Genomic DNA, 27,013 nt, shown 5'->3' with positions numbered 1-27,013 from the left:
GCCATTCCAGCCCAGCCAACACGTGACTCTGTACAGCTGAAGTGTATCTTTATTAAGTTTTCTTGCTAGCATCACTTCAGCTTTGGTGTGTGTGCCTGAGCTCCCCACGGGTTCCAGAACAACCTAACCCCAGGCCATGGACCAAAACACCTGAACAGCTGCTGTGCTGTGTATCCCAGGTATCTCAGCAGATTAAAAAGCATGTTCCTAAGCAGAAAAGGACCTTTTAGAACCTAAAGAATTCTAACAGATGAAGGCACTCCTGAGGTCATCCATGACCAAGATGAAACTACAGGAGGGATTTGGCCTAGTGAAGCACCTTCCTCAGTCTCCCACTGCTGCACAGCCCCACTTGCCCTCTTGCTCACCCAACCACACCCCAGAGGCTAAAAAAGAGCTGCTCTAAAGGATACACACATGGTTGTAGTTTTCCCAGCTCCATTGTGTCCCAGCAGAGAAGTGATATTCCCTTCATAGAAGTTGAGGCTGAGGTTGTCCACTGCAGCTTTGGATCCATAAACCTTTGTTATGCCGTGGAGGGAGACTCCCAAGGGGAGGTCGGTGGGCTCTGGTTCCACGTGAGGGTGGGGGGCACCTTTGACAACAAAGAGAAGGGTCAGGGACAGCTACTGCAGTGCAGCAGGTGTTGTGCTACTTTTCTCATCTCAGAGCAAACCAAAATACAGCAGAGGCAGGTGCCTTTCAGCCAGGAGCATTGAGAACATGCCACCAGATGTGTATCATTTTGAACTCTCTGGGATTTTTCCTTTTTATTTCTGAAGTTTCTAATAACTCCTAACAACAGGCATTAATCACTTCTGAAAAGGTCTCAGATTTAGGTGTTTCAGAGCACCTAACTTTATTTATACTAAACAAGCACAGAAAATTAGAGGACATGAAGCAAAACTACGGAGTTATTTTCAGTTAGGTGGAACCAGCAAGCTTTTATATGTGATCTCAATATTCTACAGGCTAAATATTTAAAGAGATAAGCAAAGAACATGTGCCCTTTGCCACGTGGAAACCTGTATTTGCTTGCCCAGACAAAAGTGTATTTCTACAGAGAGACAGGCATGGAAGATAACTGCCCAACTACAACACACATGAGTATGAGTGTGAAAATCCCAACTTGACTCTTCACAACAAACAGGAAGAACAAATATAATTTAAGGGCCGGCCAGATCTCCATTCATGTGAGTACCAGCTTTCAATATTTCCTGTGCTTCAAAATAACAATCAATGCTGTTTTCTGAGTATGGTGCCCCTTTACAAATTTGGCTTTGTTTACCCAAAATATAAGTTATTATTGCTACCCCTTCTAGTATCCACATACATATCTTGTTGGGGAGGGTGACTTCTTTCCTTAACATCAGCTTGGAGAAGAGAAGGCATCTTTGTTTCTCATTCCAGAAGGGCAGGTAGCTGTTGTACTCAATCCAGTAAGATGGAAGCAGTGGGAAGTACCAGGGAGCAGCCATGCCATATCTACCTGCAGGAACAGGAGTCTCATTCAGCTATCTGTTCCTCAGGGAGTGCCACTGTTGGGGTGCACTCAAAATAGCAAAAATTAACTTCACAGAGATTTCTTGATATGTTCATGCACCACCTGGACTTTGTAGAGACTTTTTCTGATTGGCACAATAGGAAGCACTCACTAATTTGTTATTCTGAGTAACTCCATAGCTGGAGGGCAGGAGAACTTTATATTTTCCACTGGGTAGATTTCCATATGCTAGTGGACTGCTTCATTAGGTGGGGAAGAAAAGCAAAAGACAAATGTACTGGCTCTTGCCCAAGGCAGGAATTACTTTTTGAAACCGAATGATGTAAGTAACACAGCTCAAAATCACTCAGCTGACAAATGCAGTCTAAAATGCTCCACTCTCACCCACCAGACTGCAGTCCCACCCTCCCTGTGTCCTTGGCTTCAGCTTCTTCAGGAGACCCACCTAGCCAAGTGACAGGCTGAGAAAGCCTAATTCTCCCTTGCTGAGCTCTCTGTCAGTGCCATTAACAGGCTCAGACATCCACAAAGTTGTGCTCCCTTTGGTCTGGGACAGTGTGTGTGCACTGTCTCACTGCCTCAGCCAGCTCTGTGCTCACTGTTCTCCAAAAGAGAGAATGCTTTGCACCCTTACCTGGGAAAACATTCCTTATGTACCACCCCAGGATGAAGTAAATGAAGGAGTCTATCAGAATGAGCCAGCACATCCAGCCAAAGGAAGTGTTGTCTCCAATCATTGGGGACTTGTACATGTTGTCCCACTGCAGTCCTGCAGAGAGGAATTGAGAAGTACAATCAGAACCCCTCCCAGCCAGTGAAATACCACCCCCAGGAGAGCTCAAAGCCTGGCTTTGTCAGCCACAAACTCACCTATGCCCTGTGCCTCGTAGCGAGCAATGTATTGACTTGCATAACTGAAGGCAGTTGGAGACAACAGACTCTGGGGAATAAACAAAATTGAAAACAAGAAACATTTGAATTAGTCTCAACAAGAAGTCAGGTCAGTCAAGCAATCAGGTACCTCACTGGGTTATTCCAATAGCCAGAAAAATGAGAGTTGGGTTTGTTTTTTCCCCCAACAGTCAAAAGGAGCACTGGACCAGGCCTGTGATGGGAAGTGCTACCTGCTGACAGGCTGAAATGTCTCCTTGGAGCTTGACTTTCTTTTGCTTCCACACCCTGGACACAGCTTCCTCCCTCATACAGGGCTTTATTTTAGGCTTTTGAAATACAGCAGTGCCTGAGAATAACCTCATTGAGCCATGTGGTTAATTCTTTTACCACTTGCATTAATAGATGTCATTTCCTGAATTTGGTGATGAGTCTGGCTTCTGGAACCTAACACCTACCTACTCTGCCCCTTGGTAAGAAACAAGGCTTTACATCTACTCCCATGTGTAGGAATTTGAGACACAGGAAGCTAGAGGATGATCTGAGGCAGCAATGAGCAGAGCCAGCCCTGCTACCCAAACCCCTCACTGAGACAGCCTGGTTTTTCAGAGTGGGTGGAAGCAGCCCATTTTCCTTTGCAATGAAAATACATAGCTCAAACTACTGTGATTCAGCTGGCAGGTGGGAACTCACTAAAATTCCACAAGGAGTGCCTTCAGTCAGGGGACACAGCTAATTCCAGGTGTCCCTCAAAAGGTCCATGGCCAACTCTCCTAGCGTGCCCGTCACCACCCGCTGATGGAATTCAGAAAGGGCACAAGGTACAGTAAGAGCTGGAATGTTGTGAGGTCCCTGCCTCCACACAATGTCTGGGAATATGGAGAAGCAGAACTCACCAGGAGGCTCTTGACAGAGAAGCTCAGGTGGTTCTCGATGACGAGCAGCACGATGAAGGGGAAGAAGGTGAGGATGTAGACCAGGCTGCCCACCAAGGCAGCGATGTTGGTGTTGTTGAAGAAAACACTGATGAAGTAGCTCATGGCTATGATGGACAGGCTGTAGTCCATCAGGTACAGGAACAGGAGTGCTGTGTCTGTTTTGGGAAGGATCTCCCCCACTTTCAGAACAACAATGAGGAAGGTGACGGTAATCAGGAGGAAGATGGCGCACTCGATGAACCAGGCGATGAAATGGCTGCTGGCATTGACACCCATCATCTTCATGTACTGCACAGAGGAAGGTAAAAATAACAACCACAAGTGGCATTTCAGAGAAATGAAGAATTATTTCTTTTTCCAGCTTCTGGACAGGGCCTGCAACCAGACCATGCTTGTTCTCTCCAGGGACAAACCATGCACTCCCATTTCAGGAATGCCCAAGGTTTGCAAAGCAGTCTGTTGGAAAAGAACAGCCCAGACATGACCTGCCAGGACCAAATGTCTTAGCCCAAAAGCTCCAAAGCAGCTTCTGGCCTTAGATTTGTAAGTTTTCTAAAGCCATTTGGTCGTTTTTTAAAATAATAATTGATCCAGTGGCTTAAGCCTAAAAGCTCTCAAATGTCTTTGAAACCAGACCTTTCTCACAGAACCTCAAAACAAAAAAATAACAGCTAAATTACTATGGTCAGAAGGAAAAAATATTCATTTATATTAGCTGATAATTAATTCCCCTTGCATAAAACTGCAAATTTGTATTGATAAACCCAGAAGAAACTACATGTGCTGGTGTTTTCTTGTGGATTATTACACAGCTAAAAAGATTAGTGATGCCCTGGTCCTTAGAGACAGTGAAAATGGTTGCCTAAATGAGAGTAGGGGGCTGCCAGGGAGCACACACCGGGGTTCATTCATTTTCCATCTCATCACAGGTCAGAGTGTCCTTTCTTGGAAGTGTTTTTGGTGAATCAGTATTTGTTTCCATGGTGTTGGATAAAAAACAAATCTGCTCAAGGCTTTTGTTGCTTGCTGAAGCTCAGTTTGACAAAAGTTCTTTGCTGTTCATCTCTGTTGACAGTGATCACACTGAAAACCTGAGTTAATTTCCTAAATTCCCAATGTCTCAATGTCATTTCTTTTCCAACAGGCAACCTGAATGAAGAACTTCATTTCAGAGGAGCTGATGTAATATGTAGCACCTTCTGAAATATTAAGTATAATAACTTCAAGGATAGGAAATAAGTCACTTTTCATGTCTTTGTCCCCAGTAGGTATGACTCAAAGTCAATTTTTAGAGAGCTTTAAATCTTCAGAAACCCTGTAATTTTGTGAGGTGCCCATGTTTCCTGTGTTCAGCACTGCAAAGCAATATTCCCTCCACTTGAAGGGCAAACACCCTGCACTTCCATGGCTTTGAGCTTGGTTATAATGTCAGAATTCACACACTGCAGGTCAAACAATAGGTATCTGGAATATTTTCCTTAATGCTTGTTTTGCTCCATTTAATATTGAACATCAGACACACTAACTGCGAATAAGGAAAATCTGTTTGTAATTCTGCATGCCCCAGAAAGTTTCCCCATACCTCATAAAGCCTCAGATCTTTCTCCTGAACAAGTGTTTTAACAAAATCAGCTATAAACAGCACCCAGGCAGCCATCAGAGCAAATGGAAGAGAGTAGGTCACGCTGGTTAAGAACCTGTAAAAGGCAAAAAGCAAGCTTTAGCTGAATACAAAATGTTCTGGGGATTAAGGCTTTATACAAGAATATATTTTTCAGAACAATACTCTGGCACAGGAAAAGACATGCTTATATTTCAAAATGTGGAGTAAAATTAATAATTACCCAAAAAAAGACTCCTTTGCCATTGCATTAGATTTTCTATTCATCAAACTTCTGACTGCTCAGAATATTTTTTTTTTAATGTTGCAGAGGGATTTCCTTGCTCAGCAGCACCACTGGCAGGAGCAGGAAGCACCATGGGCAGTGGCATCTCCTGGCTCTCTGATGGGCTGCATTCCATCTGGAAACATCACATAATTCCCAGCTCTGTTCCCAGATATAATGGCCAAATTCCATGATCAGGCCATATTTCCTGGTGTTGGAGTCTGGATGTGGGTGCTTTCCTATAGGTTGCCTGTGCTACCATCCCACAGGACTGGCAGACCCAGGGCACATTTCTTGGCTCCTCATTTTAGTTAAAACCTTCTTCCAGTGCCAAATGTGTGAAGGAAAAAAATCCCCAAATACAATGGCCAAAAATAAATTTCTCCTTTTGCCATGGAAAACAAGTTTTTATAGCAGGGGATCCCCTTCATTGTACCTGCAGAGCTTATGTTTTCCTCCTTAATTTCTAAACCTGGTTTGAAACCCACAACAAGTGTTACTCCTGGAAAAATGTACAATAACAGTGAGAAATGAACATTACATTTGTTTTCAAACTTTTTTTTACCTGTAAAGCTGAAAATTTCCTATAAACCAGCATTTTAAGAAATGCTTCCATGCAAATGAAGCCTTATTTATAAAGAACCAGGAAAGGCTCTCCTAAAAATTCAGCATAGCACAACACCTCTTGTGTACTGGTGTGTGCATATGTGTGTGTATATATATATATATATATACACATATATATGCATTATATATATATACATACACATTTTATATATATATATATATAAAATTCATATTCTCCCCCCTTTTCTCTCCAGGATGATAACTGTGCAATAACAATCAATAAGCAGGCATTTTGTGATGACTTCTGCTGGATGCAAATCCAAAGCCTTGAGGTATTTTAATAATTGAGCAAACACATCCCTCTGAACCTGGGCTGGGGAGAGGGAAACCCAAAGGCAAGTGGTTTTCCCAGCAGGCCAAGAACAAAAAGGAGCAGAGAACACTGGAGTCAGTGCTTCCAGCAGGAAGTTAATCACCTGCACAAAACTCTCTTTCAGCAATAACCCAGGATTTGCTGCAGAGTTGGGTTTGGATGCTTCCTTCCTGCTTCCTGGGCACCTCACATGTCCTGAGAAGGGGTTATAGGTGCCCAGCTCTCTTCAGTGCCAGCTGACACAAGAGATGAACAGCTCTGCTGTGGCTCCTAAATGATATTTTATAGCTCCCAAAAAATCTTCTGGCTCACGCAGTTGGCAAGGAGGTTTTTCAGTAGGAAAAGCTCCTAGGTCCAGCCTATCCCTTTGCTCCAAGGGAGACCCTCAGTCAGGGCACAGAGATCCTCACATCTATCAATACTTCTGCTGGACATCCTCCAGTGATCCCTGATGGACACTGAAATCCCCTCCCTGTGGGTTTTCCACTCAATTTGGCCACTGTAAAGCTCATAAACCTAGGCACCCTTTTTTTCCCCCCCAAAAAAAATCTATTTTCTAAGTTCTGCTGCATTGTCTGCATGTGAACACCTGCAGAACAAGCCAAGACTCATGTTTAACCAAGTTCTGCCAACTCTCAATCCTACTATGTGTAGTAAAACAGGGACAGGGAGTTTTACCTGCTGGAAAACCTACAGTTACCACCACAATCCAGGTATAAAAAGAGCACCAAAAACTAAAGATTAGGCAAACTAAACAGACCATCTTAGAGTCAAAAATTCCCTCTTTTGGGAATTTTCTTGAGAAAAAAACCCAACTGAACAGAAATAAATTATTTTTATGCCATGTGAGTATGGTATTAAGGAATGGTGAACTCACACAAGATGAGTTGACACAAAACACGAAGGCAAAAGCCACCCAAACTTACATATCCTTGTTGTAGCAGGGGTAGGGCATGGCCTGGACCTGAACAGCTATTTCCTCTGGTTTCTTGCCAGTCTGCAGTTCAATGATGGCCCTTTCAATGCTGTCCTGGATGTAGATGAAGGCCCTGCTGTAAATCTGGCTCTGGGAGGTGGAGTTGTGCGGGCCCACGGTCCAGATGCGCTCGCGGATCCTGTTGGTGGTTTGGGTGATCCTGCTGCTCATCCTGATGGTGTAGTTGAGCACAGGAGGGAGGGACAGGCCCCCAGCAACTGAGTGGCCAGGCCTTGAAGGCAGCTTGAAAATGATACCTGGGAAAAGAAAGGGAAAAGTATTTCCTTTGGAGTCGACAGCACACAGAGATATGTAGGAGCTCCTCATTTTTACCAGGCTTCTTCACAGAAATTTTTCTAGCCAGAACATTTTTCCTGATTATTCCATATATAAAACGTGATAGAAAGGAGGATAAACAGAGAAGAAAACTGCTACTATGGGGAAGGACAAATATTACCAGGGTTTGAAGTTCCAAGAGAAGCAGAAGTTTCTATCTGCACCTCAATTATGAAGTATCAAACCAAACAGGTCACAGGATTTATGAGTGGATCTAATCTTTAAATATTAAATATATTTATAAATATATTATTATATATATAAATATATAAATATTAACTATATTAACAAATATAAGTTCCTATTTCCTGCTCCCTCCACCCCTCTCTGCAGTCTGATCCCACAATCCAATCCCACAAATGTGAAAAGTGTGACTTAGAAGACCCAGTACACCATTGTGGTGCTTGGCTGGAATACCTCAAGTGATTTATGACCTTCTAATAAATTGAATTGTCTCATATTTGGACTTGAGGATCTTAAAGGTCTTTTCCAACCTGAATGATTCTGTGATACATTTCTTAATTAAAAGCACCTTTTCCCAGAGCAGCTTGAAAGGAAATGGCTGCACAAAGATCACCTTGGGGCAGTGGGATTTTATTCAAATTGAGAATTAACCAAGAGAAATCACCAGCTGACCAGATACAGGGGAGGTGTAAGGGAAGAGGAGGTGTGAAAGGGAGGTCTCAATGTGCAGGTCCCACACGCACTTGCTCCAAATCAACTGCAGCGTGGTGGGAGCTGTGACCACAACAGTTGCTGGTGAAAAGCCAAATATTTTATGCTGCATTCCTACACTCTGTCAGGCAGAATTTAACTGTCAGGGGGATTTGGGACTGTCACATACTTGCAAACAGCTCGTTCTTCAGGAAGAGCTCCTTAGCCACCGCTTCTAGCTCGTCCAAGTTCTGCACTGGCCGGATGCGGTTGAAGGAGACGCAGGAGGAGACATTCACAGCCAGGACAGCCAAAGTGTTCAGCTGCTCAACAACATCAGCGTTGTTCTGCAGCTCCAGCCGGATATCATCTAGGAAAAAACCCCACAACCAATCCCTCCAGCATCACTACACTCAGCAAAAACCCCACTCCACCTTTCCGCTCCTTCACGCTGCTGATGACACCAGAAAGGAGGAAAGAAAACAAACCAGAACCCATCCTGCTAAATATGCAGTGTGAAATACATTTCTGCACTCAGCAATGCAATGGAGGCATGCTGTTGACCCAGTTTTTATGTTAATCATTTGTAATATGCTCGTGAGCTTGCCTTTGGGAGGATGCCAGCAATGGGATGTGACAGCCATCCCAAATCAGAAGTCCCCACTGACCTGCTGGGGCTTTAGACATGCACATGGTGCTCCCCAGTCCTTCCACACCCTCTGGTTTAGGAGGTAATCAACTCTCCTTTTGAGCTGCTGTGTCTCAGGGGAGGACATGCTTTATCCAGGCACATCAAGGCAGAGCTGTGAGTGCTGTGCTGATGTGTGGACTGAACCTGATGCTGCAGTTAATAAAGATGCTGCTGTTTGCTGGCAGGTTTCAAAGGTGGCTGCATAATGCAAGGTAACTAATATGGAACAGCTGCTGCAGGCTCCGTGGCTTTATGGGGAGTTAAGGCAGGAGTTGTTGCTCATGAATAACACAGGGGTCATCACCAACTGCATGTAAATGACTCCAACAGAGCATAATCACTCTTGGCTGCTGCTGGGTTTGCTGGCACAGTTCAGATTTATGGTGACATGCCTGGCCACTCACTGCCAAAGCAGGTAGGGACAGCAAGGCTGGCAGGAAGGGACTGTGATCCCCATGCTGTGCACTCACAGGGGATGTACCACCACCACTGTTACTGGTGATTCTCACAGTGCACAGCACCAAATGTCACCTTGGAGGGTATTGCAGACCCACCAAACTGCAGCAGAGCATCTCCTGCTTTGATGCCTCTGGCTCCATCAGCTTGGGTACGTTTATCTGATTCCTGGCTCTTCTGCTCTGGAGAAGTTCTGATCTGAACCTCGCTGCGATGCAAGGGAGCTCTCCACGACATTTTCCAGCCCAGTCCCAGGTAGCTCATTTGAAGCCATAATTACGGCTAAACAGTGTCCTCCAGTGGCCACACGCAGCGGCAAAGCTCCCGTCCCTGCACCCCCGAACACCCAGGAGAAACACCTCTCCACACCAGCACTTTGCTCTCCAAGAGCCTTTTCCCTGGAAGATTTCTGCATCACAGCTGGGATTGCCTTGCCCTGGAGCTTCCAACACGGGCCAGAGAAGAGCAGACTATAGGATGGCTGCAGCTGGCTGAACCTGGAGCTCCCAGACCTAAAGTACAAGTAAGGAAGAGGGCAGCACATCATGGACACACTTACCCAGCTCATTTATCTGACTCAGGAGCTCAGCTGCGTCCAAATCCACCATCAGCTTGATAAAAACCTGCACAAAGGGATTCTGCAGGGCGTTCTATCAACAAGCAGACAAAGACAAAGCATCAGTTTGACCAGAAGCTTCTTGAGCTCACTCACTGTGCAATTCCAAACTACCACAGAGCAGCTGCCTTCACTGGGTATTTGCACTGCCCCCTCCCTACTCCCTTCACTCTGCATCAGGATGGGGAAATGCCAGCAATGGGAATGGCATAGAAAGCTCCCTAAATCCAAGTCAGTGCTTCTTTGAGTCAAGAAAAGATGCCCACCGAGTCTCCACCAGGCACTAGAGTCCCATCAAAAAAATAATGGATGATTTTAGTTATTCTAGAAGTAAATTTCCCTTGTGTCTGTTTTAAGTCCTGTGAACACAGCCAGTGCACAATGCATAGGCAACCAAAACTTCACTTGGAGATCAGCACAGGTTTTTGTTTGGCTGAATATTTCAATATTCCACCAATGACTGCAATCAGCAGAGAACATTTCATTTCACTTTCGCATATTCCACTCTGGATTTTCTCTTGGTGCCATGGAAATTAGAATGAATTCCAACCCCTAAAATTAACTGCTAATGCTTTTGGCTTCCAGGGATCTCATTTTTGTAAGAAAAGGAGACAATTTTTACTACAGAGAATGGGAAACAAGTGTGTGTAACATTACAGTGTACTGCTTTCTGTATCCAAGCAAGGCTAGGCTTCTTAGGAGGGGGAAAAAGAAATTTTATTTACATTCACTGAGGTACAAAACATCTTCTAGCTCTTATGTGTGTACCCAGAACCACATGCTTATTATAGATACTGTTTCATTTTCTGAAAAATTCATTTCTTGCCTGGTCTTGGCTGGCTGGATCAGTCCATCAAGCAGAAAGTTAATTTACAAACTGAAGAGTATTCCCTGCTCATCTTAGCCCTCCAGCAGGCCCCAGCACAGCCAGGGTCAGGGAGCATATTACAAACAGTTCATTTGAGAAAGAGAATTTGCAGGGAAAGGAGAGTCTGGAGCATCTCTGTTAAGGAACAGGCAGAGACTGTGAAGTCCAGAACACCCTGAGAGGGGTCTCCCCAGCTGACCTAAGATGTCCCTGGAACCCCAGTTTACTTCAGTGGACAAATCCATCCTCTCAGGTCCCTCCTGGCAAGAGGCAGAGGGGAGGTAGGAAGTCATACCTTGATCATTGGAACTGTCTGGTTTAACTTAGTCAGTGAATTCAGGATGACAGGAGACTGGTCCAGCCACTCCTGGGACTTCAGGGCTAACTCAGCCATCTGCTCCAGGGTTGCATTTGACTACAAAAGAAGCCCACAGCATAAAAGGATTACTTTATTCATTACCTTATAGATTTTAACCACTAAATAAAACAATAAAACAGCTGAGACCAAATTTGTTTTCCTTAGGATTTTTCCTAGCATCCTCTCATTGTTTGGCAAAATACCCCTTAACACACTGTATTTATGCAAGTACTTAAAAATATTATATTTAGAGCATGTCTTGAATATCTGCTTTCCTTCTGCCTCTGGTCTGCCTGTGAACAAGCACTGGTTACAGCATTTGTCCTGGGAGACACATCTCTCCTACTGGCTGAAAATATGGGGGTGAAACTTGATAAGCTGAAGGCCTTAAACAATTGTCCTATAAATATTAGAGCAACAGCAGCTTCTGGAAGGAAGATTCAAACCAAAGACAAAAGATGACTCATATGGCCAGCAAGGCAAGTAGGAAAAGATAATTTGATGAATACTCCAAACAGTGAGAAAGAAGCCTTCTGCTTCCCAGGGAAACAAGCCTGTGCTAGATAAATTACAGCCCTGTGCAGTGGGTGTATCCTGATGTCCTGGAGCAGAGCCATACCTTTCCCATGATTGCTCGAGTTTCTGGGGTATCTGGGGTGAAAAGGATCTTCCCAAGCACCATTGGTTTTAAGAAAGACCAAATCAAAGCTCCGGTGGGGGTCTTGACCAGGTCCAGGTAAAAGGATAAGCAAAAGGGGGCTGCAAGGGGAGAAAAGCAAACAAATTGCACAGAGAACAAACAGACCAGACACAAGAAAGCTGCCAGTGTGTTTTTTCTCCCATCTGCCCAGTTTGTTGCTGTGGCCAGTGAATGACTTCAGGGCCCTCTTCACTGAGTGATCTAATGCATCTTGACAAAAGCAATCCACCCCCAAGATCTCCTGTTGCTGAACTCAAGACAACAAGAGTCTCTCTGTTGGAGCCAACATTATCTACTTGAAGGTTAAATGGAGTTTTGTGAACTCAGAGGAGCTAATAATGTCAGTACAGTCAGAAAAACTACACATCAAGAAAAAGCAGTGACCTGTCGAGCCCTAGGACCAGATCATCAACAAATGGGAGACAGTGCAGTGTCAAGCACTGCTCTGCTGCACAGGCAGTTTTCCCTTTGAACATTTATGGCAATAAACCACCAATAATTAGGGCAGTGCAGATCTTCAGCTACCATAAATAATGAGCACTTACAGCCCTCAGAGACATATGGAGAATAGCTCAGCACTAGATCTGTCTGGAAATAGCAGAGTTCAGCTTTGAAATGTTTGTGCCCTAGGGAAAAGCCAGACTTACTGGAATCCTGAGGAATCCCATATTTCCTCATCAGCTTTTGGACATAGACATCCTCTGCATGAGAACTGTTGCTTACAGGGTCTCCAAAGTCTGGAAGCAAAGACTCAAAAAACAGGGGTGTGATCTCCTGGTTGCAGAGGACTTTTGACATGGATTTAAAAGTGCCATGTGTTATCCCAGAGTTGTTTGGTTTAAATAACGCCTGCAGAAAAGACAAAACACAAATAAATCCTGCACACTCAAAGCACCCCACTTGGAGAGAAATAACAGAATGAGAAGGAAAGGACTGAACATTTTTATACTGCTCTCTTATGAGAGGTTTGCATTTACAAAAATAGGAACTTCCCATGGAAATCATCCATTTTTTTGTTATGACAGATGTGGCACATTCATTTCCAGGTATGTCAGCCAATGTGGGAAGTGCCTACAATGTGTGCAGAGAAATCCCCTATAATGTGTGCCTGGTGACATTCACACACCTGGGTTACAACACACATTTGTCACAGGGATGTGCACATCACTGTCCCCATCCAGCCCATGGCTGCACGTGGCTCTGCAATGTGCAGGCAGAATGATGACCAGGAACAATTCCTGTCACTTGTGCTCTCCTGGACTATGGATCAGAGATGGATTGGGCACTGTACTGGATGAAGGCAGAGCACCCTGGAGTTACTGCAGCTGTCAGAGCAGTAATGGGTCTGTACTGAATGTTTTGGGCAGTCTGAGGCTTTGGGTGTGATCTAATGCACACTAAAGCTAAGGCAGATTTTGCTGCTGACTTTGGTGGGTTTGCCTTTAGTGGGCAGTCCTCCAGCTGTTTTCACCAGCTGATCCTTCCAGTATTTTGCTGGAAATCTTCTCTCCTTTAAGACATTCTTGCTCCAAGTGTTCCTCCCCACTCATGAGCACTTGATGGTCCCACTGCTCCAAATCAAAACTCCCCCAGGAAGGCAATGGAGACTCACAGAATGGATTGGGTTGGAAGAGAGCACAAAGCTCATCTCATTCCAACCTCCTGCCATGGGCAGGGACACCTGCCAGAAGCCCCATCCAGCCTGGCCTTGAGCACTTCCAGAGATAAGTTTGATAGAGCTTTTCCTCAGAACAGTGTTGCTTTGAACAGAATCTATGGTTTAATGCACCTGTGGCTTCTAGGGTAGGAAGTTACTGTGGAAACCATTTCAGTGGTATTTTGCCTCAAAAGCACATGCAGACTACACATACCTTAGTCAGTGGCATTTTCCTGGACTGTCGGAGCTTTTTCAGGGAATGAATAGCTTGTAGCAATGGATCAATGCCAGATTCAACCTGGTGTCTGAAATATTTCATTTTTGTCAGAAGGCCTAACATCTTGTCCATGGGTCTCTGAAGTTCCTTGGGGAAAAACATCTGCAAGAGGCAGGAAGGAAACCAATTATGATGAGCAGGAATCTGCGTGCACAGGCATGCACACGCCCGTATTGTGTTAACTCAAACATGAGCACTGTGGGATTTTCAAAACTGCAAGGAGGCTTTACAGAGTGGGTGTCCCATGGGAAATGAATGGGATTAGTATTCCTAAATCCCCAAGCTCTTTTGCAAACCATTCACCTGAACATTACATAATCTAACAGTGTGTTTCCAAACACCTACAGTTGGGAAACATGTGTCATGTACTGGCTGGGATATGATCAGATCTCTCATTTCACACAGTACACGTGTCAAACACTATGAGTGACTTTTGACCTGAGCCCAAATTCATTGGCGTTGTCACTTAACAACTTTTTTTTGCCCAGGATCACTCCTGTATTTTTAAATACATGCTCACTATTCAATTCTTTGCAAATGTTTTCTTAGATGCTGTTTCTATAGCTGGGGTAGGAGAAATTTGAACCATTTAATAACTTTGTAGTTCCAAACAGAAAGGGAAAAGATATTTTACAAGACTTTTTCCAGGGCTTCCCTTTTCAAGGAATCAAAAAATTTAGCTCATTTTTGGGTCAGCTGAGAGTGTTCAAGAGGTTGTGACAGCACATAAAGGATACTAGCAGATAGGGAGGCATTTAGAGTAGGTCCAGTGCCTTTAAATGAGGTTTGCTGCTTTACACCAGCTGGGATTCTCATTTATATCCACTCTGTCACAGCATGGATATGCAATAAAACTTGCTGCATGAGCAAAGCCTGATCTTTGGCTTGTGTAAATCAGTGTAGCTTCTGGCCACTGCAATGATATTTTATAACCTTTCAGCCAGGGCGTGCAGAAAGCACTCCAAAAATCCAGCACTAACCTTGTATAAGAAATTGTAAATGTCCAAGTGTCTGAGCAGGGTGACCCCAAGGAGGTAGGTCCTGCGAGTCCTCTCTGGCACAGGGAGGCTGCACCACTCCTGCAGCACCACTTGCAGCTGTGGGTCAGTGGCATGGGCACTGCAGGACTCCAGCTGCAGCACCTGAGAGAGGAGCTGGGTGTGCACAAAGGAAAAGGAGAATTGTTAGGGGTGCACTGCACACTCCACCATGCCTGAGTTAATCTTGCCTGCCTGTTGTTCTTTCCACAGAGCCATATTTCAACCACCCAAGAACCAGAAAATGCCTGCCCATTCCTCCTGCTCCCAGGGACAAATCCTAAGGACTGTGTTTTACTACCCAGCTTGCACAGTAGTAAAAGCTTTTGTGGCTTCAATTTCTCATTGACTGATGCATGTGAAGTTTGGAAGAGAGCACACTCTTTGGGGCCCAGTCCAGACAAGATGGCTGGGAAGGGGAAAAGCATCTGGAGCTCTGCTTGCAGGAGCAGGAGGCTGAGGAAGGGAAGCTCATCTCTCATTCTGGGAGGGTATTTTTGCTCTCACACGTTGTGGTTATAAATGTACTTTTCCACCTGGACTGGGACAACTTCTCAGTGACCAGGACTGACTGAAGACCCTGCTCAGTCCCCATTAGTGTGTCCCAGAGAGTTGTGCCCTGCTCCAGATCAGAGCCATCCCTCTCCAGGCAGTGCCTGGCTGCTGCCCAGCTCCTGGTGACAGCCCAAGGGACCACGTGGCTCCCAGTCTCCAGTGGCTGGGCTGACAACAGTGACGCTCCTGCTGCATTTCTGGTGGCTATCCCAGCCCATAACATGCTCTGCTATCCTCTGTCTGTCTCTGTGGGGTCATCTGTGCTGTCACACACCCACTGACCTGCTCAGCTGCATTCACTAACAAATTATAAGTTTCAATGGTCTGAGCAGTAGAAAGCAACAAGACCTCACTAAAGGATAACAGCAAACTTACCTGACTGCTGTTTTCTGGGAAAGATGCTTCCAGAAGAGCATCAATGCTGGCTGTGGACATTCCTGTTGTGTTTCTGAGGTCCTCTTTGAGCTGGTCCACATTTTTAAACACATCTCTTAACTTTTCTGGAATGAACAGTCAAAGAACAATTGGTATTACAGCTTTCTTCAGACACACAGCAAATCTCAAGCACATGGAGAAGACTTTATGTGGAGTATGGGAGTGTGGTACCTCACTGCTGATATGAAAAAAATAAAAAAACCTTGGGACATACAGTCATTACTTCCTACATTTTACAGTCTGGTTTGTGGGCTGAAGTTATCACATCTCAGGACAGCAAAATTTGCTTAGATGGAAAGACTTGGTGCTTTCTTTGTAAAGAAAGCAAAGTGTGGTCTTGAGCAGGCTCTAGAAGTACCCCAGATAAAGGATCCCAAGGTCATGGCGTATGGTTAGTTCTTTAATACCAGTTCTTCCTGGCAGCTGGGCAGTTCTGGGATTCCCAGCAGCAAGTGTGGTAACAGTGGTGATGTTTACCAACACTGTAAAGAAAATACAGTGCAGTAAAAAATACAGAAGAGTACCTTGCTTGCTGGAGTCTGTTAAACTCTCAGTGACGTTCAACATGGAATTCAAAGTAGCCACATACTGAGGAATCTCTTGAAAGAATGCAATTTCTGGTACGTTTTCTTGAAGCCTGAATTGGAAAAACAAAACAACAAACAAAACTGAGAATATAAAGAGAAGGCAAGAAGTCATTTCATAAACAGAATACTAAAACAGTCTAGCTCAGAGAGAGAGCCTCACCACTTGATCTGTGCCTGGATGTCTGTGGCATCCCCAATGAGGACATTCTGGAGCTCCTGGGAGATCCTCCTGTGACTCAGCACACCGGTCACCAGCTGGCTGCTCAGCTCAGCAGCACGAAGGAGCTGCTCCTGAGACTGGCCCTGCTCACACAGCTCCCCAAAGGGAGCCTCAGGGAGGTGGCAGAGCTGCTGGATGGACTGAAAGCTCTCATAGTCACACAGAAGTGCGGTCAGATCCCGGAGGCGAGAGATCTTCAAAGGACATTTTGAAAAAAAGGAAGAAAAATGCACAAACACCAGTTAGATGACAGAATTATAAAAGGCAAGCTTTAAAGAGTCTAGCTGTCCCTTTCTGTCTTTCCTCAGGACTAGGATTTTGAAATATATATATATATTTAGTTCATTCAAAAGGTCTCCAATAGAACAGCTTGTGACAATCATTGTGTGAGCTTCTGGCAGACCTGGCTGGATCTAAGAAATCTTGCAGACCTTAACATGTCATTTCCCCTGGCCAACACACTTAAGACAGCAGTACTCCATTGGACTTACCTGTTTACTAATTAATCTTCTCAGAGACCAAATAAATCTAGCTGGCACAACAGGTTTAGCCTTTCAGATACCACCTGGTCATCTACTGCAGCACAGGAAAGGGACTTGGCCACAAGTCAGAGCTTCCTCATCTGCCAACCCGTGTAAAATTATAGTCCTTTGCTATTATGGGCTTCCCTCTTGTCTGACATCATTATTTACATTATCAGGCTCTTATGGGAAGAATTATTTCCAGCTTTATGCCCTTAAGTACCTGTCACACTGAAGCTCATCATATTATTGTTACAGATATATTACACAGCAACAACATTGCACACTGCTGTATTTTTTTAAAAGGACATTTAAATGCTGTTTCTCATATGGAGTAATAGACTGAAGTGCATGCATGCTATTAGTGCAGTCATGAAGAAGCATTTTATTCAAATGAGGCACTGCCAAACCCAAAGCTGGTGAGGGAACTCCATGCATCAATGCTGGTGCTTCATCTCAGAAGCCATTCTGGTGTTGTGTGACATCTGGGGCCAGAGGAGCATGTGGGGACTTGACTCCAGCCACACTGCTGTTGGTACAGCTCCTCATGCAGTAACCCAGTTAGTCATGCTGCTAACTGCCAATTAGGAGTGCACAATTCCATGGATTTTCAGCAGGGCAGAGGTATCTAATCCCTATCTGTGCCTTTCAGAACTCCTCCCTACTTCCTCCTTAAGTGAAGCTGAGGCATCCTAGAATGATTGCAGCTCTGCAAGGTGCTTCAGGAAGTCTCAATATACTGAATTTTAAAACTAGTGGTGCACTGAGGAATATGCTGCCACTGGCCATCTCTGCAGTGCTCATCCTCCTGGGAAAGCTGGTGGAAAACAGAGCCATCCTATCCAGCACATGGGAGGACAGGAACACCTCTACCTTCTCTGAAAAATGGGTGTACACTTGGTAGGGACAGATAAAAGAACAACTTCCTCAACCCAGTTCACAGTTGACCTTCAAATATAGGCAGCATGCAGAACACAGAGTTTTAGTCCTAGTTTTTATCAGCTGTTCTCTTAAGAAAACTTTTTTCCATATTCTGTTTTTCAAAACCACCATTGCACATTCATGTATCACTGCAGGATGTCCTTCAAGTCAGCATTTTAAGCAGACTCACTTTTAGCTTCAGGAGCTCTGGTATGGATGAATGTTTCTCAGAGGTATTATTTTGCATAAAAGAGTTCTTTTTCAGATGAATTCGCTTCAAAAGCAGTGTGATGTTTTCTGTGCAGGGGAAAAAAACAATAGTTACTCCAGACAAAAATGCCAGAAACTTCACAGATGGGAATATCAGCACTTTTATTCTGAGGCCAACTGAGCACTGCTATTTTCCACCAAACTCCCATAGCTGAGGACCTCTGAAATCACAGAGCAAGGCCTAAATTGTAATCTGGGTTATAAGGGATTGAGTTCAAGTAGGTGCTCTGTTCCTAGTGAAATCCAGCCCATCCTGGTAATAAGTACACAGGTGAAACCTCTTGGGTGTTACAATAAGCACACAAGATGAGTATCTATGTGAAACACCATGTTAGCTCTCAGAAATAACTGCTGTCATATTACAGCTACATAAAGCTGTGAAGGGAAAGAGGTTTCTATTTGTAAGATTGCTTTGTCTGAGTGTCAGCAACCTGTCATCACACTGAGAAGAAGAGATGTACCTTCTGGAGAGACTGGGATGGAAACTCACAATCCCAATGTGACATAAATAAATTCCCAGTCTGGCTTCCCCAGGTCTCACAGCTCCAGTTAATTGCCAGCAGATAAAACCATGCAGCACCATTCCTTCCCACCATTAGACAAAACACATTGCAGCTGAGGCCCCTGAGCATTAATGAAATCATGATCACCTGTCAATTCCCCATCCTCAGCTTCTGCAGCATTTATTAAACACATCAGGTAAGGGTTATAGCTGTTGTTCGCTGTCACCTGCAAGATGGTGTTTTGAAATTCTAAAAACAGAAATCTGAAAAATAAGATAGGAATTTAAATCAGCTTCTCTTTCAAAAACAAGGTATGTATTAGTGAGCGACCTGTCATCTGTGGATGCTGCTCCTCAGCAGAGTAAATAAGAATTCCAGATGAAAGCCATCTCTCCTAAGTGGGTACCCCCCCAGTTTTATTCTATCAATTCTTTCTGCTGTTATTTCCCAAAGCTGTCATTCACTCTCAAAATAAGAAAACACACTTGAAAAGTTCACATCTATGTGATGGATGCATTACACAGATGGAAAGGCACACCTAAGGGAGACTGAGGATCAAAAATTAGAGAGTCATCCCACAAAAGGAAGGTTTTCCCAAGAGCCTACCACTGGTGGTGAGGCTCCTTCAGGACTCTGTTCCTGTGCATTGATACGTGTGCCAACACACAAAATTGTTTGTAAGTCTGACTTTCAGCTGTACTTTCAGCTCAAGGAGAAGTTTCCTCTGCTTCAATTTAACCCACATTATACATTGTGTCCTAAATTACAGTGATTGCAGGCTTAGGTTGTTCCACTGGAAGAAAATTCCATACTTCTCGTGCTGCAATGAGAATGGTGGTCACAACCCATGCATGGAATTACAATACCCAAAGCCCAAACTCACTGTGTGATCAAGCTGGTTGGGGACAGAGTGTGGTCACTCAGAGTCCAAGGCAGGGTCTTGTTGTAAAGGGTTTCTGCCACGACAGTGAAGTGATGAGCAACAATATCAATCACAGTGTCAAAACTGGTTTTGTTGGAGAGAGAAGCTGAGCTGGAATTTATATTGAATTCATTTAGCAGGCCAGGGATGTTCAGCCCGTTGAGAATGTAGAGGGTGGCTTCTGTGATTTCTAGAGCTGACAGGTCACTGGCAGAGTCACTTGCCACTGCTTCCAACAGCCTTGCAAGGGGAGCTCCTGCAGCTGGGTTCCTGTTGGTGCTGAGGAAGCTGTCAAACACACCCCAGACACTTGTGTAGTAGCTGCCTATGGTGAGGCTCTGCTGGAGCCTCTGCAGCAGGTTGTGGAGCTCATCCTGTGCCACACTGGAGAGCGTGGTCAGGTTATTCCAGCCTGTGGCACTGCCAGAGGAATTCAGGGAGCTCAGCACTGTTTCATTCAGCAGGGCAGGAAGGAGCACGTTCACAAGCTGGGATGGGGACACATCACCCACATCCTGGGCTGGGATGGGGCACGAGGCATCACCCTGCACCAGCCCCTCCGTGGCTGCACTCAGAGCTCTCACCTTCTCCTGCAGCCACGAGTTTCCCAGCCCAGAGACAAGGTTTAACTTGGACAGGAAACTCAGCGACAAACGCAGAGCTCGGGTGAGGCACGACAGCTCCTTGGCAAAGCTCTCCCTGCTGTTGTTGTAGGCAGCAGCAAACTCTGGGGACAGCTGCAGGTTGCTTATGGCCACCTGGAACAGCCTGGGAAAGGTCTCATTGCTGCCTGTCCCACCCTCCATGCCCAAGGAATCCAGGAGGGGCTTGCAGGGGCTCCTGGCTGAGGACTCCCTTAGAGTGGCATTTTCAAACAGCACCTCAAGGCCTATGTCAAGCAGATCCTCAAAGGAGCAGTTCTGGAGTGCCCTATGGCCATTGCTGCTGGGCTCAAGGAAAGGATCCAAGGCTGATTGCAAGAACTCCCAAACTTTTGCCTGCAGTGAGGAATTGTGCTGTGAGGGAGACTGGCTGAACTCCTGCAGCAGCAAACGTGAGAAATTATAGACAGTGTCCATTTTCTCCTCCAATGTTTTGTTTAAGTTGGTGTCATGAAGAACTTTCATTCCTGCTCCCCACATTTCCATCAGTCTCTGGGTATAGTTACTGTAAGAGTCAAGTAACAGGCTGAGGGATTCAAGCTCCCTGATGTTATACCTCTTCTGCAAGCCTTTCAAAGTTAAGATACCTCTCTGCATGGCCTGCAAGTACATGGAGATGTTGTTTCCCCTGGAGCCTTCTTCATCGTATAGCTCAAAGATGGAGGATGCAAAGTTTAGCAGCTGCCTCAGTTCCTCACTGAAAGGAAGACTGGAGTAATTTTCCAGTGTATTTAGCAGATTTTGCAGCATGTCTAGAAGTAACTGGGCAGTGAGACTGTCTGTATTACTCCAGTTCAAGGACTGGAGACCTTCAGCAATGTGCCAGAAAGCATCAAGTTCATTTTCCTGCCCTCCAGGAAGGAGCTTCTCCATTAGCTTAGACAAAGAAGAGATCAGCAGATAATGACCACTGGTATTCACCTTTGCCATGGCACCAAGAAGTTTCTCAAGAGACAGAAGGTGTTCTGCAAAATTTTCAGAAATTTCAGGGGTCAACAAGAAGTCAGAAAATAATGATGACACTTTTTCATTTGTGCTGAGATAATTTTCAATTTCTTCGAGCGAGATTGCATCGAGTGTAAGCATTTTGACAACCTCCCATGCATTCTCTGCATTAAAATGAGTCCTGTTTAAAATTATCTCATTCCAAATCACTGCAGCCATAGTCAGAACATCTTGATTTTCTTTTCCATAGGGATTAGAGTAGAACAGTCCTTCACCACCCCCTTCATACAGAGGAAGTATTTCTTGAAATATTCTTTCCAAGTCCAGTGTGTTGTCTGTGGCAGAAGTTGAACTGAAAAGGAGTTTTAATGCACTATACAAATCACTCAGATCTGAGGATTCCATTGCTTCAGTAGAATTCTGAAAGATCTGATGCACCAATGCTTTTCCAGGAGCCACCCCAAAGTCCACAAGGATTAGAGCTTTCTTCATCATTTGCAGGAACTCCACATATTCACCCACTTCTGTCAGGCTCCATTTGGAGGTCAGCAGGCTGCCAGTGGCGTGCCACAGCCGGGAGAAGTGTCCCCACTCGGGCTGGCTGGAGGCAGCTCTGCCCACCTGCAGCAGCTCATCGAGACTGCTGTTCTTCATGGAAGCAGCTGCTGACAGGAGGGAAAACGCAGGCAGCCCATCCCAGGCTGCTGAGCTGCCAGAGGAATTCAGGGAGCTCAGCACTGTTTCATTCAGCAGGGCAGGAAGGAGCAGGTTCACAAGCTGGGATGGGGACACATCACCCACATCCTGGGCTGGGATGGGGCACGAGGCATCACCCTGCACCAGCCCCTCCGTGGCTGCACTCAGAGCTCTCACCTTCTCCTGCAGCCACGAGTTTCCCAGCCCAGAGACAAGGTTTAACTTGGACAGGAAACTCAGCGACAAACGCAGAGCTCGGGTGAGGCACGACAGCTCCTTGGCAAAGCTCTCCCTGCTGTTGTTGTAGGCAGCAGCAAACTCTGGGGACAGCTGCAGGTTGCTTATGGCCACCTGGAACAGCCTGGGAAAGGTCTCATTGCTCCCTGTCCCACCCTCCATGCCCAAGGAATCCAGGAGGGGCTTGCAGGGGCTCCTGGCTGAGGACTCCCTTAGAGTGGCATTTTCAAACAGCACCTCAAGGCCTATGTCAAGCAGATCCTCAAAGGAGCAGTTCTGGAGTGTCCTATGGCCATTGCTGCTGGGCTCAAGGAAAGGATCCAAGGCTGATCGCAAGAACTCCCAAACTTTTGCCTGTAGTGAGGAATTGTGCTGTGAGGGAGACTGGCTGAACTCCTGCAGTAGAAGATGTGTTAAATTATAGATGGGGTTAATTATGTCTTCACTGGAACCTTCACTGGCACTTGAATAATGAAGGATTTTCATTCCTGTTCTCAGAAGTTCAGACAAGCTCTCCAAGGTTTTATTGTTAAAATTAAAGAAAAGATCTATAGATTTTAATGCACTGACATTATAATTCAGCTGTAAGTCTTTTAAGATGTTCAACGTCTTCTGGATGGCTTGAGTGACTTGTGAGATATTGGCTACTCCAGAGCTTTCCCCAAACTCTTTAAACACAGCTGTTATGAACTCTGACAGCTGATCCAACTCCTCACTGAAGACACCACTTGAATTATTATTCAGCTTTTGCAAATGGCTGTTTAACACCTCCAAGAACTGCCCATAGGCGACGATGGCTGTGTTATTCCACCTCATGGATCTCAGCTTCTCCCCAATGCGCCAGTAGACGTTCAACTCATCCCACCAGGCCTCCCCCATGGACTTCTCTACAGCCCTCATCAGCTCAAACACAGGCAGCAGGAGGTACTGGTAACCAACATTTGTGCCCATCATTCGAAAAAACATCTCCTCAAGAGCTAGGAGCTGCTCTGGGAAGTTTCTGTAGGACTCAGGCTCGAGCAGATCATCAGAAAACACAGATGGGATTTCTTGCAATCCACTCAAACGGTCTCTGAGACCTTCCAGAAGTGATGGCATGCTTGTGGAGAACAACATTTTGAGAGCATCCTTAGTTTTCAATGTACTAAAATTGGAATTACTTAGGAGAGCTGGATTCCAAAGCATTGTAGCTAATTTTAAAGCCCTCTGAATTTCTTTCCACTGGGTCATTGTATTGAAAATGGAAGTCCCATTAAAGTCACTCTGTAATTGCAGTGATGTGAAGTTATAGATTTCATCAATTATTTCCTTATTATATGGTTCCTTTAATTTATAATCATGGTGTGGATTCATTCCCAGTTCAAGAAATGCATACAATTTCTGTAATGTTTCATTCTTCAAATTTCTGAATAGATTTAAGCTTTTTAATTCACTTCTATTCATTTTTTCCTCAAAGCCTTTTAAACGATGTAGATGCTTTTGTATGGCTTCTAAATCATCTGAATTAATGGACCTCTTGGAATGCTTTCCACCAATCTCTGGTGACTTTATTTTTCTGGAGGGGAACAAAAAAGTGTTTTAGTGAATATGAAATCAATGCAAGTGGAAATGTAAGGTGATTTAGAGCAAAGATCATAGATTTGAATTACACTGTTAGTAATATCCCTTTAGCTAATGTCTCACCTTAGAACTTCCTCCAATTCAGATACTGAAGTGCGATTGTCTTTCCAGTGAACAAAGGAATTACAAATAAATCTGGTCACCCAATTTCTTTCTTTATCTACAACAAAAATGTGAAAGGAATATTAGTAAAGATCATGTAATTCTGGAATCTGAGAGGTGCTATAATGGCAAATCTATTCAGGATAACATGCACATATGAAGTCAGGCTCCTACCACAAGCCACAATATCCTGGTTACAAATCTGAGTGTTCTTTTGAGGTGTAACTCTTCCTGGCCTTTCAAGGGAAGTGAGGATGGCATCCTAAGAAGTGACTTTCTGTGCTGAAAACATGCAGGAACAATTCAATGCTGCTGTGATCTGGATGCTAACAGAGGTCTCCTCCTGCTTTAGGAGCACTTTGCTGTCAGTAATGCAGAGTAAGGTGGCCAAGTATTTATTATGGTTTCTTTCCCTTCATTTAGGGTTGCTTTTTTACAGCTCACACATAAGCTCTGTCTGCAGCATCATTCATGTCTCCCACAGCCATTTACACTCATCTTGATATCCCCATGTGTCCAATCCTCTCATCAGCCACTTTGCATGTCTTCCCTTCTTGCACACCTCATCTTTCTTCTTACCCACCTTAACTCCCACAATCTCCACAAAACAAGTAGAGAAGGGACAGCAATCCCCATCTGTCCCTTGTAGCATTTAGTTCCTTTCCCTTGCCTGTTCCCAGATCCCCAGTTAGAGGGGGATATCTCTGCTGGAAGGGACAGGGATTTGAAGGAATGGCTCATATGGATGTAAACAGCTCATTGTGCAGCCCCTGCCTTGCTGCACCAAGCTGAGTTAGACAGAGTCTACAACCAGAGGCAGATTTTGACATCACCCCCCAAAAAAAGCAAATCAAAGTGAAACATTACTGCTCCCCATTTCCACTGAGGCTGCAAACTCATGTTAATTCATTGTCTACTGACAAACCCAAGCCTTTTTTACTTTTCCATTTGAAATGAGGCATTTTATTCACATTTGTGAAAAGCTGAAGGAAGAACCCATTATGCTGAGCCCTGAACAGTGTGCAATCTGTATGGTCACTTATTAGCCTGTAGTTTGCTTCTCCTCAGCACCACAGGTTTTCAGCAGAGATGTGACTCAGTGGAGGAGTCTTACCTTGCTCCAAGCAGTTCAGGGAAAGTGGAGAATCTGTAACCTCATTCTGAACAGTTTTGAATCTATCATCGCTCACCAGAGATGCAGAGACATTCTGAGCTCCCAGCACAACACTGAAGGAGGGCGGAAAAACAAAAATAAATTGTGGCTACAGGTTTATATGCTCTAATAGGAAACAGCTGGAATACAATCTATCATTCTTAATATGTCTGACAGACAAGACATCACCCCTATTTTTAATGATATGTTTGATCATGCACAAGATACAAACACCAGGGGCTTTGGTGGGAAAGCCATGGTGGTGTATTAGCACAAACACACGTGTGGCACCCATTAGGTGCACTTTTTCAGAGTTATGTAAAATCTACAGGCCACTAAAATCCAGCCAGCAGGTCTCAGAAAACACCCAGGTGACACACCAGCCATGTGATTCACTGCTGCAGGGGAATTTCCTCCTAAAAACCCCAAGAACCAAGGAGACAAGGCTCCAGGGAGAGCAGGGATCCCAGGGGGGAAAACATCTGTGGAAGGAAGAAGTGATCACAAATAACTGCTGCCATTTCCAATTCTCCTTCTTTCCTTTTTCATGCTATAATAGCCAGGCTGCCAGGGAAGCAAGGAATGTTTTCCAGTCATAGGAAGGAACAAGCTGATAATCAGGCATATTGTACCACAGAGGACCTAATTTAAAGGACTGCCTGCTCAGGTGTGCAGGTTACTGAAATGTCCTTGTGTGCAGGTTACTGAAAACTTCACTGTGATTATTAGTCCCTTCTTCTCCTGTATAAAGAGCAGCCTTTATTGTAGCTGTGGGGTCACTGAAATGCACCATCTCTCTCACCTGCCTCAAGTTCTGCAGGTGATACACAAAGATCTCAGTGGCATGAATAAATGCATACTGATCTGTGGGAACAGGCTGCTACTGAGAGCAGAGCACCAGGGATCTCTTCTGTCCTAATTTAACATAATGTCTCCATGCAGGCTTCCTGGGCTTGGTGCTCATCATTTTCATTCTGCAGATGTGCTTGTAAGAGTCTTAGAGGGGAAGAAACCCAGTTATAAATGACATATTTAGCTGAGCAATGGCAGAGCTAAGGAAGAGGCAGGCACAGACTTGCCAAAAATGGATGCACATCACACAGATCAGAAGGCAGCAAACATGGAAACAAGTGTTGTTGCTGCCCTTTTATTTCAGTCTTGCAGGGTTTCTGCAGACTTTGGCTGTGGAGAAAAAGCTCAGCTTATATACTTAGCTGAAAACCTATCTTATAGCAACAAACAGGAACATTTGTGAAATCAGTCTGCAAACCAGGTTTTTGTGGGTAATAAAATTTGCTGCTAAACTTTCTGTAGGATTCATGACTTGGAAGTTACTGTTTCACACTGGTGGTGTTTATCACTCAGTTCATACAGATGTAACAATGAGCAAAAGTTCTTTTCTTCTATACCTTCATATTTCAACCACCAAAAAAACTCTCTGTACAGCACTTTTTTAGGAGTTCAGTCCTGCCTGAGTAAGAGACGTGGGCAGGCTCGCTAAGATGTGCTTTTGTAAGCATCATTAAAAGTACTATTTGTGCAATCTCTTTGCAATAACTCTTTACTCATGCATTTACAGTGCCAGATGCCAGGCATAAAAGCACTGCACAGTTCTGGTGATGAAATTCTATGTGCCTCTTTGTTGTGCCTATGATAACTTCCCCCAGCTCTGCAGCTGGAGAGCAAAGCAGAGCAGCACAGTAAATATTAATTCTCCCTGGGCACTCCAACAGGGCTGGTTCTCAGGTTGGGTTCTGCAAGCCAGTAAATGCAACCAAATGTAATAATTCTGTGACTGAAACAGCAGTATGAACAAAATGCTTCTGAATAAAATTACAATTCTTGCCACACTGCTGCTGACTCCTTTAAGGATAAGGAC

The 27,013-nt window shown here is 44.7% G+C and overlaps 1 protein-coding gene across 1 annotated transcript in view; it reads right to left on the bottom strand.

The window, feature by feature from the left end:
* The window catches only part of ABCA12 (ATP binding cassette subfamily A member 12), a gene marked incomplete at its 5' end in the record, with an annotated part of 55,833 nt that extends 32,023 nt beyond the window's left edge, over nucleotides 1–23,810 (bottom strand). The window contains 20 exons of the mRNA XM_054636489.2: nucleotides 418–595; nucleotides 1,334–1,489; nucleotides 2,139–2,273; nucleotides 2,375–2,444; nucleotides 3,292–3,621; nucleotides 4,916–5,030; nucleotides 7,086–7,392; nucleotides 8,316–8,495; nucleotides 9,832–9,922; nucleotides 11,052–11,171; nucleotides 11,734–11,873; nucleotides 12,462–12,663; nucleotides 13,686–13,850; nucleotides 14,729–14,902; nucleotides 15,716–15,840; nucleotides 16,300–16,412; nucleotides 16,523–16,776; nucleotides 18,215–18,321; nucleotides 18,945–19,060; nucleotides 19,681–23,810. Of these exons, the coding sequence (XP_054492464.2) occupies nucleotides 418–595; nucleotides 1,334–1,489; nucleotides 2,139–2,273; nucleotides 2,375–2,444; nucleotides 3,292–3,621; nucleotides 4,916–5,030; nucleotides 7,086–7,392; nucleotides 8,316–8,495; nucleotides 9,832–9,922; nucleotides 11,052–11,171; nucleotides 11,734–11,873; nucleotides 12,462–12,663; nucleotides 13,686–13,850; nucleotides 14,729–14,902; nucleotides 15,716–15,840; nucleotides 16,300–16,412; nucleotides 16,523–16,776; nucleotides 18,215–18,321; nucleotides 18,945–19,060; nucleotides 19,681–23,810 (7,208 nt within the window). The remainder of the gene's footprint in view (nucleotides 1–417; nucleotides 596–1,333; nucleotides 1,490–2,138; nucleotides 2,274–2,374; nucleotides 2,445–3,291; nucleotides 3,622–4,915; nucleotides 5,031–7,085; nucleotides 7,393–8,315; nucleotides 8,496–9,831; nucleotides 9,923–11,051; nucleotides 11,172–11,733; nucleotides 11,874–12,461; nucleotides 12,664–13,685; nucleotides 13,851–14,728; nucleotides 14,903–15,715; nucleotides 15,841–16,299; nucleotides 16,413–16,522; nucleotides 16,777–18,214; nucleotides 18,322–18,944; nucleotides 19,061–19,680) is intronic.
* Nucleotides 23,811–27,013: the final 3,203 nt, after the last annotated feature.

The sequence above is a fragment of the Agelaius phoeniceus genome, chromosome 7, assembly GCF_051311805.1.
Source record: "Agelaius phoeniceus isolate bAgePho1 chromosome 7, bAgePho1.hap1, whole genome shotgun sequence".
In the NCBI taxonomy this organism is placed as follows: domain Eukaryota; kingdom Metazoa; phylum Chordata; class Aves; order Passeriformes; family Icteridae; genus Agelaius; species Agelaius phoeniceus.
Note: the sequence above shows the minus strand (reverse complement) of the source record. Positions and strands in the feature narration are given on the sequence as shown.